General features: G+C 43.4%; 1 protein-coding gene and 1 non-coding gene across 2 annotated transcripts; both read right to left on the bottom strand.

Annotated features, from left to right (window-relative positions):
- Nucleotides 1-289: 289 nt before the first annotated feature.
- brd1a (bromodomain containing 1a) lies at nt 290-14,297 on the bottom strand. Its single transcript, XM_008401141.3, has 13 exons — nt 13,646-14,297; nt 9,531-10,956; nt 8,756-8,912; nt 8,431-8,562; nt 8,220-8,348; nt 6,515-6,827; nt 6,132-6,425; nt 3,757-4,332; nt 3,465-3,606; nt 3,193-3,326; nt 2,110-2,219; nt 1,614-1,768; nt 290-822 (listed from the first exon to the last, which is right to left on the bottom strand). Exons 2-13 carry the CDS (start codon nt 10,937-10,939, stop codon nt 639-641), a joined length of 3,735 nt encoding a protein of 1,244 aa, XP_008399363.2. The 5' UTR covers nt 10,940-10,956; nt 13,646-14,297; the 3' UTR covers nt 290-638.
- On the bottom strand, nt 6,925-6,997 carry trnak-cuu (transfer RNA lysine (anticodon CUU)). Its single transcript has one exon. It is a non-coding gene; the product is annotated as a tRNA-Lys (tRNA).
- Nucleotides 14,298-15,146: the final 849 nt, after the last annotated feature.

Raw genomic sequence — 15,146 nt, 5'->3', positions numbered from 1 at the left:
AAAAATAAAATAAAATGGAAGTTTACAATATAATAACTTAGACAAAAACAAGGCTTTTAGATTTTTTTGTTCTTTCTTTTTTTTTTTTTAAACAAGACACTTGAGCCCTAACTTTCTATTCTTTTCGATCATTCAAGCAAAACTTACTAAATACTGAAAAAAAACAAACTGTACAGTACCAATGGCATGTTCAACAAATAAAAAATAAGTTAGTGTCAGGCAACTGTACAGGTTATTTACAGTTTAAATACAAAAGAAAGCAACAGACTTAAAAACTGTGGGAATGACATAAGCTTAATAGGTTTTTATTCAAATTAACGGGATTCTGTAAGGCAACCAAAACAAACTATATCAGCTGTTCACAACAACAACAAAAATGGCAGTGGAGGTGTTTGGATTGAGAGTGGAGGAAGAGGGGGGGGGGAGAAAAACGCCTCCACCTTGGCACAGTCACGAGGCTGAAAGAAAGGGCGGAGAGGAGGGTGAGGAAATACGGACACATTCATTTCTGACACCACCTGTTACAGCAGGTGCCCAGTAAACATCGAAGTCTCCCGCAGAGACAGAAGGAGGGGAATGAGGAGTGAGTGTGTGTGGGTTTGTGGGGAGGAGCTTTTTTTGGTTAGTGGTCTTGTTCCTCAGTCGACGTCGCTGAGGTCGCTGACTTGCTCGTCCTGCACCAGGCTCAGGTGGTTCATGGCGCGGCTGAAGGCGATCTGGACCGCTTTACGGATGCTGGACGTGCGGCCTTCCATCAGCTTGATCTTGTCAATGGTTTTGTCGATGCCAAGAGGAACCATCTTGGACCTGGGAAGCCACTGCCTGGAGATCCCAATGCTCACAATTATTTTTTTTTTCCACCCACCAAATCACATTTGCAGCAATGATTGAGTGTCTAAGAATATTCAGAGTTTCTCCTAGGTTACGGTGAACAGTTATAAAAACAGGGGTTTGGTCAATTTCTTTCAAAATCTTTGCTGTATTTAGCCAATTGTAACAAATTAAATAAAAGCTGGTTTGGTTGCAGAAATCTTGTTTACAATTTTCAACTGAACATTTATTTTAGCCACTGTGGGAATCAACCAACATACTATTTAAGTATGGTAGATTTGTGTTGATTTTTCTATGTCACGATTCATAGAAATTAATCCATCAGTGGTATGTTGGGGTTTCTATAGCAACAATTAAATGCTAGCTGCATCCCAACTGGTTGTTTGGGAGTAATGTAGGAAAGTAAAATAAAAAGTTCTAGAAAGCTTTGGCAACAAAAAAAAAACTGAATATAGATAAATAGGTTGCATTTTCCTCAATTCTTTCCCAGCAAAGACGAATTTACTCTGAAGGCGTTCTACACAACCTCCACCGGCGCTCGCCGGTAATTGTGGCGTGTGCTGCACGTCTGAAATTGCCCGGCATCCTTTCGCAATATTTTAATGGGAGTCGAGGTGAAAATATCAAGTGCCTCTCGAGGCGAGAGCCATTTGTTTTCTCCTGACAACTGATGCTCCGCAGCCAGAGGAGAATAATGATCAGCTGACGGGGAGGTTGACAGGTTTACCCTTGTAGGAGCCGGCGTCGGCCTAAATCACTCAGACGAACGGGGCGGCACTCACCAGCTGCGCTTGTTGTCGAAGAAGAGGACGAGGTGGAGCTTCTCCTCGGCCTTGTACTGCATCTGCTCTCCGATTCGGAGCACGTCCATGGGGGGGATGGGGATGGACACCCCGTTGTGTTGGCAGCCGACGCGTGGCATGTGGGGGTCGATGATCTGCCACGCAGCAGATGCAGTGGAGGGCAGGGGCGAGGGGGGGATTGGGAGACACAGCCGAAACTGTTAGCACAAACAATCCTATGCACACTGCTAGCTTAAACCAATGGGGTTCCTTGTTGATTTTGTGCGATTGTCACTTGTTAATAAAGATAAAATAAAAAAAAATTTGGATTTCTTTCAAGGCAAACATCAAATAGTTGATCTAGAGTGCCATCTAGTGGACAAACAGTCTCAATTTCTTCCAACTTCAGGAAGACGTTAATAATTTGGCTTCAGTGAGTCCTGAACATGAAGGTGACATTTAAACAGGACAATAGCAATGAAAAAATAAAACTCACCAAAGCAGGGTAGGAAGGGTAGCCGCTGCATTTGGCCCAGACTAGCTTCAAAGGTTCCAGGGCAACTGTTGCAGCACTAGCCGGCATCCAGATATTGCTGTTGCCGACCTCTACGGAAGCGGGAACGACACCAGAGAAGTTGAGACACAGAGAGAGAGAGAGAGAGACGCACTCTCAAAGCTGCTGGTGGAAAATTAGCTTGGAAAAAAAAGAAGAAAAAAAAAAAGAAAAAGGTACAGCGAGGGGCAAACGCTTAATTTAGCCAGGAGTTTTTAAGTACTTAATTTGCCAAATGTGAGATTGAGTCGAAGGTAAGATGACGGTGGGGGGACGTCCAGATGCAGACTGGTTTGATTGCTGGCGGTGGCAGGCGGGGAAATAAATAAATTAGCGGTCACTGCCAACACTCAAAAGCCCCTGGCTTGTAGCGGATGCTCATTTCCAAATTTGGCTTTTTTTGGTTTGTTAGGCATGAATTGAAACCAGATGTCTGCAGGTTTTATCGTATTATGTCTGAAGAATATTAAGATAATTCAGCAATATCTGCAGACATCAGGGATGCTGCTAATCTATTTAGTCCAATAACCACCTTGGCCTCGCAAAAACATTCATTCCCCTTGAACTTTTCCTTTTGTCACATTAGAAGTAAAACCTCCAGTGTTTCTTTATGAACTACTAAAAACAAAGTAGTGCATAACTTTGACGCACAATGAAAAGGATTCTTGCTTGGTTTATTTTGCATTATTTGAGAAAAACTTGGTACGCAGCAGTGATCTTTACTTGTTCCTTATATTTTTGTGTGGGGTACCCCAAGGCTCCATTTTCAGCCAACTTCTTTTTCTGACAATGACTACAGCCAGAGCTCCACAGAAATGGGTTAGATCAAAGTATATTTAGCTAAAAGAGAGACGGCCTAGTCAAAGCCAACAGTTTCATTTGCAGTCCTAACATGACAAAACAACATAAAAAAGTTCAAGGGGGTAATCAATCCAATGAATAAGAAACATTCAAGGTATTATTAGCAACCATGTATTAAAGGTACATTTCAGAAACTTTATCAAGCTGCCTTTGACCAATATTTACCTGCAGCAATTCTAGCAGCTTTGGCAAAGTTCCCTGATTCAATGCAGGCGATGAGTTCACTCTTATCATCCACAGTGTTTCTTCGGACTAAAGCTGGTTTCCCCTTTCCACATTTTGGAAGACTGAGAATGGTGCTGTGAGCAAAATGTACACACACAAACACACATCAAAACAACCTTACTTGGACAAAACCTTTGGATAAACAGCTGTAACTAAAACATAAGGGTGAGCCTCAAAGGTTTGCCTCTCGTCTGTGTGTCTGGCCGTCTGACCTGGCGCTTCCCTGTAGACTGCTGCATGAAGATATGGAGGACTCGGAGGCACAGCGCCGTCGCGGCTCCACCGCTCTGCTGGTCCGCCGTGTTTTTTCTACTTCTTTCTCCTCATCCAGCTCCAGGAAACCTCTCGACAGGCCTGCGAGGAGCCAGAAGACAGAACAGCACTCTCTATATCTGACAACTAGACGGTAATATCCTGGTAAGCCAAGAAGAACGTTTTGGCCTGCGGTCCAGCAGATTCCTTACTGAATTCTTCACCAATAATAGTTCCTAAGGATGTCTTTACCAGTGTCGAGTCTTTTCCTGGGAGACGCCCCCTCGTCTGTGTGTTCAGTCTCCTCTTCCTCCACCTCCCTGCATCTGCTGCCACTGCGCTTCCTCTTCTTGCTGTGAAGCAGCGTCTCCAGCCGCGGTATGACAACCGAGAGGAAAGATTTGGCGCCGAGCTGGGAGCCGTCCTTATTCTCCCCGTCCTGCTCGCCTGACCCGCCGTCGGCCCCGTCGTCCTCCCCGTCTTCGCTCTCGGGCGGCCCGTGCGCTCCAGCCGCCTTCGACTTGTGGAAGACGACGGCCATCCGGTGGTTGGCCGTGCCCGTGGGCTCCGCGAAGGTGGGCGTGGCCAGCACGCTCACGTCGCCGTCCAACAGGGCGCTCTGCAGGGAGTGGCCGTTGAGGCGTGGAGCCGAGGACAGCAGCTCCGCCGCGTCCCCGTCCAACCGGGGCCGCTTGCTGCGAGTCTGTTCCGCGCCGTCCAGGGCATCGACGATCGGTTTGAGGGTGGGGGGTTCGGAGTCGGCGTCTGAGCGGAGGAGCGGGGGTAGAGCGTCCGGCGGCTCCAGTTTAGGAGGAAGAGACTTGTCTCCTGTGGAGGGGACATTATGGAAGCACAGCTGAATGGAGGCAGAATCACCTCATCTCCGTCATTGGCTTCTAATCGATTAAATGAACTTTTGGCTTGTGAAAAGCTGGTTATTTTTTTCCCCACCATTGCACTCCTTGAGTTTCCATTACTAAGAGTGAGGTCAGGCATTTTAATTTACACAAAGTTATAATATTGCACGACTACCGTCAGAAAATTACCAGAACAAAGTCGTAGCGTTAGGAAAATTAAGTAGCTATTTTGTGAGAACTCCAACATGACAAGACAAGTAGCAAGAAAAAAAAAAAGGAAAGTTGAGCATTTTGTGAAGCCAGACTTTGGCATAAGCTTTACAGTTAAGGAAATACTTCATCTTTTAACACATCAGCGTCAAATTATGATCACTTGCAGGACATCGAAATGATTGAGCCAATGACAGAGTCTATTTAAAAAGAAAATAAATCACCCAGATGTTAGTCAGATCTTCCTAACACACCATTTTTTCTTTTAAAAGCAACTTTGTTCTTGTAATTTTAATACGTTCTTGTAAAAATGCTTCTTTGTTTTGCTAGCATGATGACTCCTTTTTGTAATTCAACAAAAATTCTCACAGCCAGGTCCTAATATGATTCACAGAAGGGATCATTTTTTCCCTCCCCCCATCACTTGCAATTTCAGTTTTAGAAAAGAAAGCAAGAAAAAAAAAATCAGAAAAATCTAAAACAGGATCTGGTGTGAAAAAAATAAATTCTGAAATTTTATTTTTAAGCCAAATAGCCCATGCCTCATCTCCATCCATTTTCTTTTTATAAAATCAGACCATCTTCTCTGTCCCTGAAAAGTAAAGATGTATTCTGCTAAATTATGCATGTTAAGTTTTTGTGATTTCATTCTCCTTTTGGGTCATTTCAAAAATATTATAGTTCCAACATAATTTTCCATGTCAAAATTTCACACTTTTCGCAATGCAAATTTCCAAGTAGAAGCAGAGGTTGCACCTTTCCTCTGCTTCAGCACCGCCATCGTTGGCTTGGAAACCTCCACGTTTCAGTGTGGCTCACTGATTTGGAAGAACAACTTCACAGAAGTTGTTTTGAATCAGCAAGCCTTTGAACAACTCAAGTTTAAAGTGAAGCCATCCTTTACAGCACACAGATCAAAGCCGGCGGGTTTTGTTTCATCACAGTTGGTGTATTTCTCTAAATCTTTTGACTGGTTTTTATTAATACAAATGAAAGAATATGGTTGTTTGTTTGTTTTTTGTTTTTTTTACACAACTGTTCTGCTTTAATGTATATTCCGCTTTCCATTTTTACAGCCTGCTCAAACCAAACACACATTTTAATGTGTTGGAACGGCTCAAAGTTCAAACCCAAATCTAAAACAGAATCTGCTTGAAAAATATTTTTAAAATGTCCTGCAGAGGAAAAACTGGTTAGAAATGAAAACTTCTATTCTCCTCTGCAAGGACAAAACAGTTTGGAACCTATCAACAAAAACCTGTTGAAACAAAGCCGCATGTTTGGTCAAGTGACATTTGCTTAATTAAAATAGGAGGTATAAAACAGTCACTCTCTCAACCAGATAGTCTTTGAGGTGCAGTTTACATAAAACCGTCTTCATGTGTTATCAAAATGTGCCACACCTTCCACTTCCTACAAGGACAAAATTCTCCTTCAAAGTGCTTTAAAGAGACATCCATCATTGCGACAACCAATCAATAAAGCTGTCACATGTCAATAACAGCGTTGTCTCTATCTTTCAGAAATAAAAACTGAGTAAAACAGAGAACACATACGTACCTTCGTCATCTTGAAAATGCCCGTTGGGTTTCTGTTTGTCCTCTGTGGATTTGTCCAGCTCCGGAGGGGACGGAGCGGCTGCGAAGGCAGAACTGTGGTGGTGAGAGGGCAGAAGCTTCTTCAGGCTGATTTCGTTTCGCACGTCGCTGATGGTCTTCTTAAGCAGCTTGAGGCGCTTGCTGCGGGACGGGCTGGTCTTCATGGCACAGGTCAGGTCAAACTTCTCCAGGAGCAGCTGCAGCTGCTTGTCCAGGGGAAGGTGCTCCCGGTTGGCTGGCACCAGCAGACGGTCCACTGAGGGCACAGGAATTAAAACCAACACGAGATTCAGTAGGAGATTGACCAACCGTTTCAGACTGAACATTTAAGACAAAGATTCTCACCGTCTTCCCAAGAAAACGACGGCGGCGTTTTGACTTCGGGAGCTTCCGACAAGTGCATGCCACTCTCGGCGTCGAAGCCCATCTGCTCCACGTCCCGCCGGGCCTTCCTGAGCAGGACGCCGCCCTGGTCTCGGAGGCGAATGGCGGCCCGGTAGAAGTAGGTGTCCTTGGAGTTGTATTTCATGCAGTTGTCGACGATGAGGTTGAAGTCGGCCTCGAACTGATCCAGGTTGGTGTAGGCCTGGGCGTCGATGCGCTGCCGGATGGTGGAGAAGTCCATTGGGCGTTTGATGTGGTCGAGATAGTCTGGGACCTGCAGAAAGTGTTTAGTCAATGACACAATGTCACTAGAGGTTGATATTAGACAACGGAAGGAGATTTCAAGACTCTATGCTTGAAATAAAAGGCAGCGCCCAACGTGGGGCTCGAACCCACGACCCTGAGATTAAGAGTCTCATGCTCTACCGACTGAGCTAGCCGGGCTTGGCAAGCAAACTTCTCAAGTGTCAAATTCCACTTTGCAGGAAACCGCATTGCGTAACCCAGGCTCCACCAGGTGGGCGGCAGCGATTTATGACCTGAACCACAGCTCAGAGCGAGACGGAAGCCAGCAGCCGCAGGGTTCCACAAACTTAAACGAGACGACAATACTTTATTTTAAGAAATGTGCTATCCTCTATCTATCTTAAATTCAACACAACTGAGATGCTTTTATTACTTCTTACAGGAAATTAAATTGATCCCACCAATAGTTGGGATGTTTATGTGGCGAGTTGCTGGATATTAGTTTAACAAATCAAACAATTTGAGGCCGAGGTTTACGGGAAGAATTGTTTTCTTATTTGTCACAGTTTAAATGTGGCACGCTTAAAATGTATTAAGGAGCTATGTGGAATCTTTGTATGAGAGTATGACTGAAACACAAGACAAAATGTAAGGCCTGTGATTAAGTCAACTTACCTTTTAATTAATTTAATGCCTTATTTTTAGACAAAAGAATTTAAGTCTTTATAAGGACATGTGGACCCTTTGAATACACAAGGAACATAGAAAAAGTTACATAAAAGCTCCCTTTCTATAAATAACATTGTGATGGGCTGAAAATGAATTTAATTGAACAAAAATATTGTGACATATTTCTACCAAATTTACAGTTTTAACCAAATTGCAGAAATCGATGACAATGAAAGGTTATTTAACACAACAGAGTTTTCTGCACTTCCTTCGTGTCAAACGTCCACACATCTTGAAAATTAATGTTCTGAAGTCACAAGTCCATTTAGTGCCCATTTTTTAGGGTGTGAATAAAAACAAAAACTAAATTTCTTGCACAGTGGTCAAGATGTGAAGAAAGATCCTGTTAAAAAAAACAACTGAGAATGAAGATATGGATGGAGAAGTGGACAGACAAACAGTGGATAAACTCAGACAATAAGATGGATAAATAGACAAACATACGGATAGATAAAAATCAATGGATAAAATTAGATGAATGGAAAAAGGATTGGTTGGATGCTGAAGCGTACAGAAAATTAATGAACAGTTGAGGGGACAGATAGAGGAATACAATCTTTCGGGAAATGCCAAAAAGAATAAAACAATCTTTTTTCCAATTATCCAAACTCAAATCAAAGCCCAGACTTTTTCATAATGCAAGAAACCCTAAAAATATAGACAACATGTTCAAGTCTCTCTTGTAGATCACCTCATTGACATCCACAGGCTGGGTGAAGATCTTGGCCTGGTCTTTGGCCTGAAGTTGGTCCAACAGAGCCCGGAGCAAGATGCTAAACGGCGTTAGCTTCATCTCCAGGACGGTTTCATGTAGCTTAATCTGCAACAGAGCCATGAGGAAAACAGAAATATGAGGAAACGGGTAAAAACGGGCCTGAATTTGTCAATGTGTCCTCTTCTACCTCTTCCCGTTTTAGCTTCTCCCTCTTGCGAATCAGCTCCAGCAGCAGCCGCGCTCTCTCCAGATCGTGTCGGAGGCGGTGCCATTCCTTCAGCTGTTCCTTCAGCGCTCTGCTTTCCTCCTCGTTCTGCCTCTAAGGGGGGGAAAAAAAACAAATAGAAATTCAATAAGTGAATGCAGAAATTATACGAGATGAAAAAAACTACACTTGTACGTTCATTATAGGCTTCAATAAACTTTCACAAGAATTGTTTGTGTTTCCACTTTACCAAAAACTGGTAACACAAAATAATATAAGGAAAAACAGATGAGCATGCGAATTGTACCGGCTGTGAGTTCTTCTGTGCCTGCAGGCAGGTCTGAAGGCGTCTGATCAGGGGGACTCCGTTCCTGGATCGCCTTTTCAGGGTCCAATAATTTAGGACCAGTTCCACAAAAGCTCTCTTCTTCTGTATGGACACCTGGTTCAGAATGGTTTGGAGCCTTGACAAGGCACAAGAAAACATATTAGAACCAGTGAGATAGAACAAGGTGTCAGAACTACTTTGTTTTTTGATCATCAAACAACAGGGTTAAAACAGGGCTTTATGTAAACTCAACTTCCATGATCCTCATTCCTTTTAAGAAATGAAAAAGGAGGTACAGGAAAAAAGGACACATGGGAAGATGAAAAGAAAACACAAATAAAATGAAAGGAAGGAAGTAAAGAAAAATGGAGGAGAGGAAGGAAGAAAGGAAGAGAAGAAGGAAAAGAAGGGACAGATTAAGGAAAAGCAGAAGTAAAGACAACAGGAAGGACCAAAGAAAGGAATGTAGGTCTGCAACAAGGTAGGAAGGTTGGCAGGAATGTGAAGGGCAAAAAGAAAACAGGAAAGAGGAAAATTAGGGTGGAAGGAAGAAATAATAAAGGACACAATAAAGGAAGAAAATGTACAAGAATAATGAAAATAGGAAGGAAACAGGGCAGGATAAACACAAAAAAGTAACTTACTCTCTAAGCTAATACTAATCACATACGCCATTCTTTTTACGTCTGTGCAAGAATTTAGAATAAAAACACTCATGGTTGAAATGCTTCACAGAGCCTCCACTTGATTATACCTGTGAGCAGGAAAACTAGGCACAGTAGCAGGAGCTGCAACCTCATTTTCCTCGTCAGGTTCAGGCTTCTTGCTCTTGCCTTTCTTCTTCTGCGGCTGCTTTCCCTTGCAATGTTCTTTATCGTCTCCCCTGCCTTTATTCGCCCTCTTACAGAATCCGTTTTTACGCTTGGCATCTTCGTAGATGGAGAGCGGCCTCCTCACACATCCGTTGGGCGTGTGCGCTCCACAGTAGGCGGTCTTTTTGACGGAGAGGATGGGCTCTCCCGTGTCCATCACCTCGTTGATCGGCTCCATCTTCATGAAGAGGCCGGCCTTTTGGGCGCAGGTGACGTGGAAGGCCGTGTAGCAGTTGGCCTTGTGGCACTGGATACACGCACCCACGCTCTTCTCCTTGCAGATGTAGCAGGTGAGCTTCCAGCGGGCGGACGGGATCTGCCCGACGCCGTCGATGGGCTCGATGAAGGTGGTGTTGGCGAAGCCGACCTCTGGCACCCAGAGGGCACAGACCACATGGCCCCACCGATCGTCGTCTGTCTTCTTCACGGCTCCCCCCTTGTTGGGACAGAGGATGCAGCCCGCCGGCTGGGTCGGCAACTGGAGGCAGTGTCTGCAGTGCCAGTGGCTCTCCGGGACGTAGGGGACGCCGTAGCACTCCTGGTGCACAGACACGCCGCACACGCCGCAGAACAGGATGGTGTTGCCTTTGTGGCACTCGCCGCTCATGCAGATGGAGCAAACTGCGTCCTCGTCGACGGCGGGCTGCTTCTCGCTCGCTTGGTCCAGACTCTCTAGGTGCAGCTCTTTCTCGAAACGGTCGATCAGGAACTCGAAAACGTTGTGGGAAACCTGACTCATCCCTTCGCTTTTGCGTTTTTCGTTCACCAACTCCAGCCAGGCGTAGTCCTCCTCGTCCATGTCGTATTCCGTCTCCTCATCGAGCTCCTCCTCCGTCTTCTCTATGTACTTGTAAAATGCGGCTGGGCGCTTGGGAACCGCAGGAAGGTTGTATTCGACAACTCGAAATTTCGGCTCGGGGAGCTTTGGCGCGGCAGGACCCGCGGCGTGATGCCCACCGCCCTCCGCGTTGCCGGCGATGCCCAGCGCAGCATTTCTCTTCTCTTGGTTGTTTTTTAGTCTGGCCGACCTCTGGCGGACCTGCTGCTGAGGTTTGTCAGCGTTCTCCTTGTTGCTGGTGCACTCCATCATCTCCTGGACCATGGGGTCGTCGTCAGAGATCACGTCCAGCTTGTCGTATATGCTTAGCCGGTGGATGCGGCCGTCCAGCTCGAACTCCACCATGCGCTGCGCCTGGGCGTAGGTCAGGATCTGCTTGTTGGGAGAGGGCTTGATTGGAGACTGCGCCCTCTGCGGCACCGCGGGCCGGTGCTGCCGAGCTTTCTTCTTCATCTTGACTCTCCGTGATGCTGTGGAGTGACAGACGGAAAGTCATTTTTGACCGAATAAAAAGTTTGAGGTATAGTGACCACAAAATTCAAGATGTTTTGTAGGAAGGCTATGACTGACCAACACAAATTAGTGCAGGATTGTGAAGTGGAAGGAAAGCTATACATGATTTTCAAAATTCTGTATTTATTTGTCTCTTTATGTAAATCAGTTGGACTTTTTTCTCGCTGGTAATGAAATTGTTCAAGAGAGCATGCAGAAGAAGCAAGGTGCAATGCAAATGCTCAATTTAAGGGATCAGAACAGAACCATAGCTTATATTTCTGTCATAACGCAAACTGATAGTGTGAATTTTATTCTAAAAGGTAAAATTGATGATGGCTGAGGTTCAGATATTATAAGAACTATAACCTAATAACGTCGGCTGAAACTGACTGCCAAGTTGCTTTTTGATATTAGGATATCATCACTGTCAAATCAATGCAAAATTAATATCAGCAGTGATCATGAATGGGGAGTTATATTGTTTTTTAAATTATTGTGATAAATTTCTTATCAAGATAAAAACTTTGATTCAATGTTGCCATGATAAACTCCAGTTAATGATGTTTAAACCCCCCAAAACCGTCCACATTGTCAGGACTGCATGTTTTTCTATTTTCTCCACTGTTTGTTCAATGAAAGTAATAACTATCAATAGATTTGAGATTATTATTAAATGCAGTTGCAATGTACATTTTAGTAATATAAATTACGCTTTTTTTGTATGACTGGTATCAAGAATGGAGAAGACTGGTGTGAGGAAATTGTTTGTGTTGCAATTAATACAGCCGCTGAAGTAAATTCCTGGTCAGTATGTGTTTGTCTTTTTTGAATGAATACAAAACTTGACTATGCGTTTGTGACCGATACCTCTACAGCAGTGGTCCCAAAACTACGGCCCGCGGGCCGGATTCGGCCGGCCTCCACATTTGGTCCAGCCCCCTGAACAATACCAGAGAGCATTCTGATTTTTTTTCATAAACCATTTTCCGGAGTGTGAGCCGCTTATATGTGGATTTTTCTTCAACCATCACGGGGCTCTTTAGCAGGAAGTGAATCATTGGAAGTCAAAATTGGAAATACAAGAAGAAAGCTCCCATTAAAACGGAATTAGATTTTAATAGGGAATTAAAATTTGAGAATGTTGTTGATCAGTTAAATAGCATTGAGGGGGAAAAGAAGATTTTTCATTTTTTTAAAAAAATAATACCGGGATCATTATGAGAATTTGAGGTATAGATATTAGGATCCAGTAGATGGCAGTAGTGCAACAATAATGGACGCAAGCTGCCGTTGAAATCTAAAGAAGAAGAAGAAGAAGAAGAAGAAGAAGGAGAAGGAGGCGGCGGTGCCCATTTTCACTTAGCACATGCTAGTAGCTACACGAAGGATCAGCACTTTTACTGTTACAGTTACCGTTCAGAAACTACCGTAATCCGTTCTGTTAAATCTAATCTTGGCAACTTTTTCTTTTTCAACACTAATAAATGTGATATACGATTGACTCGTTATTACACAAATTTTGGCTGTCCGCCCCCCTCTGCTCCTGCTACATCGTTGTGGAAAACCTGGAGCGGCAGAGATATATGCGGCTTATATGTTTACATACACATATGTATGTAAACATACACATACATGTTTACATTGTATGTTTAAAAAAACAAACTTTGGGGTTGTGGCTTATAGTCCGGTGCGGCTCATAGTTCTGAAAATACGGACTATAATCCTTCCTGACTTTTGTTCTATGAAGAACCCAGAGAGGGTTATTTGATTGTGCTTTCTGGAAAACAATACATTTTTATATTTAGGCACTCCTGTAATGGTCACACTTATTCTGTTACAAACTGACTCCGGCCCCCCACCAGAGAAGGGAGAAGTTATGTGGCCCTCACAGGAAAAAGTTTGGGGACCCCTGCTCTACAGGTATCTTTAGTATTTGCAGTGACAGGATGCACAAGTGGGTTAATGAGTGAATGAATTGAATGGCTGGAAGTAGTGACAGATGGATTAATAGGTGAATGCAACAAAGATTAAATCAGTTAACGTATATGCACAATTGAGAAAATGGAATAGGCTGTCAGGTCTGGGCATTTCCTCTTCTATACCCCCATTTCCTTTTCTCAAACTTACTCAAACCAGGAAAGTACTTAAATCAACTTGAACAGTTTTCCACATTTTGATATTCACTAAGGAGCTCTGCTAACTCCAAGAAAAAAAATGGCTAAAAACTATCTTTTAGTATTACTTTTTATGTAAATAAACGCACAAAACACACGACCCCATCAGCTATGCTAGTACTTCAAACCTCCATGATTAGCCATTCTGTAAACAGTATCTTTGTAGGGCGCTAGTTAGTCAGCTGAGGCATTTAAATGCAATGGGTAATTCCCAATAAGTGATTTCACAACATAAATGCACATGGAGTTGACACTTTTTACTCAATAATTAGCCTCAGGAGGAATTTGCTAAGATGCTAACAATAACGTAGGCTAACTAGCATCAGAAGCTAACCGCCCCCCGAAACGGAACAAATGGCGTCAAAACAAAACAAAAGCCATTTGAAACAATGTTACCCAATTCAAACCATACACTGGGCTAATATGAAGCACACAGGGTGCACTGCGTGACTCCAAATTGCAAAAAGCATGATAAACGCAAAGCACATACCTCGGTTAAACGGACAGTTTTGCTAGTAGGTAGCTAGTCAGCAGCCTTACAAAGCAACGGCCCGAGAAACGGTTCTCATTCCCTGCACAATGTTATCATCCAGCGAGGGGGGATACTTTGGTCTTTTCACCTAAAACAGAAAGAGGTCTGCTTGGTGTCCGTGCTGGTTTCTGTGCAAATTTCTACAGAGAAGACACAGTTCCTCCCTTTGTAGGCCATTCAAAGGCTGCAGAGGCAAACAGCAGGAACAGCAGCGTTACAGGATGGAACATCCCCCCAGCACAACAATGCGTTTATCCAGCAGCAGACAACTCCCACTCGGTACGCGCAACTCTACGCATGACGCTGGAGGTCATGTTGGTGAGGATTTCATACAAAAGAGCCCCCCCCCCATCTGTCACACAATCGATGTATTGCCCTTTTTTTTTTTTTGTCAGTCCAGGCTAGCCAAACACAGACAAAGCTCCGTACACAAAGCCTTCGGGTAGGGGTGCAGTGGGAGTAAAGCTGTGACGTGTTTTGTTTTGACTTGACCAAACGGAAATGGCTTTAAAAACCAGCAAGTCACGGTTTGGGTTAATCTTTAACCTACACCGACAGGATAGCGCGTGCAAGACAGAAAAACGGGTTTAAAGCCCCACCCAGGTGACAGGTGTAACACCAACCGCCGCCACCCATCACAGCCCATGAACTCAAGAGGACTTTCTGCTTTACAGAGTTGTAGGTTTTTGTTTTTTGTTTTGTTCTTCAAAGTTCATGTGTACATTGTGCTTAATTACATTAAAAAAAAAAAAGGTGTCAATTTCTGGGACAAAACCTGTTGTCATATTTAAGCTCATATTTCTCTTTTCCTATTTGATAACTAGAAGATGAACGCAACACAGGAGAATTTTTTTTTTTTTAATAACACACAAACTTTACTGGTAATTATGTTTTTTCATCATCAATTCTAAACAGCCTCGTTGTTCCCAACATCCCCACAGAATAATGCTGCTCCTACCATGTCTCCTGGTGTGTTTGAGTACCTTCTCCCATGTGTTTGCTGTCTCCAACATAGGTTGTGACAAATAGGACTTCTTTCTTTCAACAAGAGCTTTTATTGTTTTCATTCTTCCACACAGGTGTCCAATGAACAGATTCTCTAACACTTTGATTCATATCCATCAATGAGGTGTTTCACTTTGACGGCATATTAAATTAAAGTCAACTAAAGTCATTTTCTGTACTCTTATCAAAGCTTGTTGCTAGGAAATGTAGATCAAACAACAGGAAGCCACTTAGTTACTTTGGTTTGATCAGAAATCATGTCTTGTATTTATTTCTTTCATGAAGAAGTAAGTTGGCCTTAAGCCATACTTCAACAAAGAACATCGGTTTCATTATCAGAAAAATGTTAAAATGTCCCATCTGGATTATTTGACCCCCCCAAATCAAACAACTAGCAACCTACAAATGTGTGTAATTTATTGAAAATTACTTTCTCCCCCCACCATTCAACATA

This window comes from Poecilia reticulata, chromosome 23 (genome assembly GCF_904066995.2).
Source record: "Poecilia reticulata chromosome 23, P_reticulata-male-v2, whole genome shotgun sequence".
In the NCBI taxonomy this organism is placed as follows: domain Eukaryota; kingdom Metazoa; phylum Chordata; class Actinopteri; order Cyprinodontiformes; family Poeciliidae; genus Poecilia; species Poecilia reticulata.
Note: the sequence above shows the minus strand (reverse complement) of the source record. Positions and strands in the feature narration are given on the sequence as shown.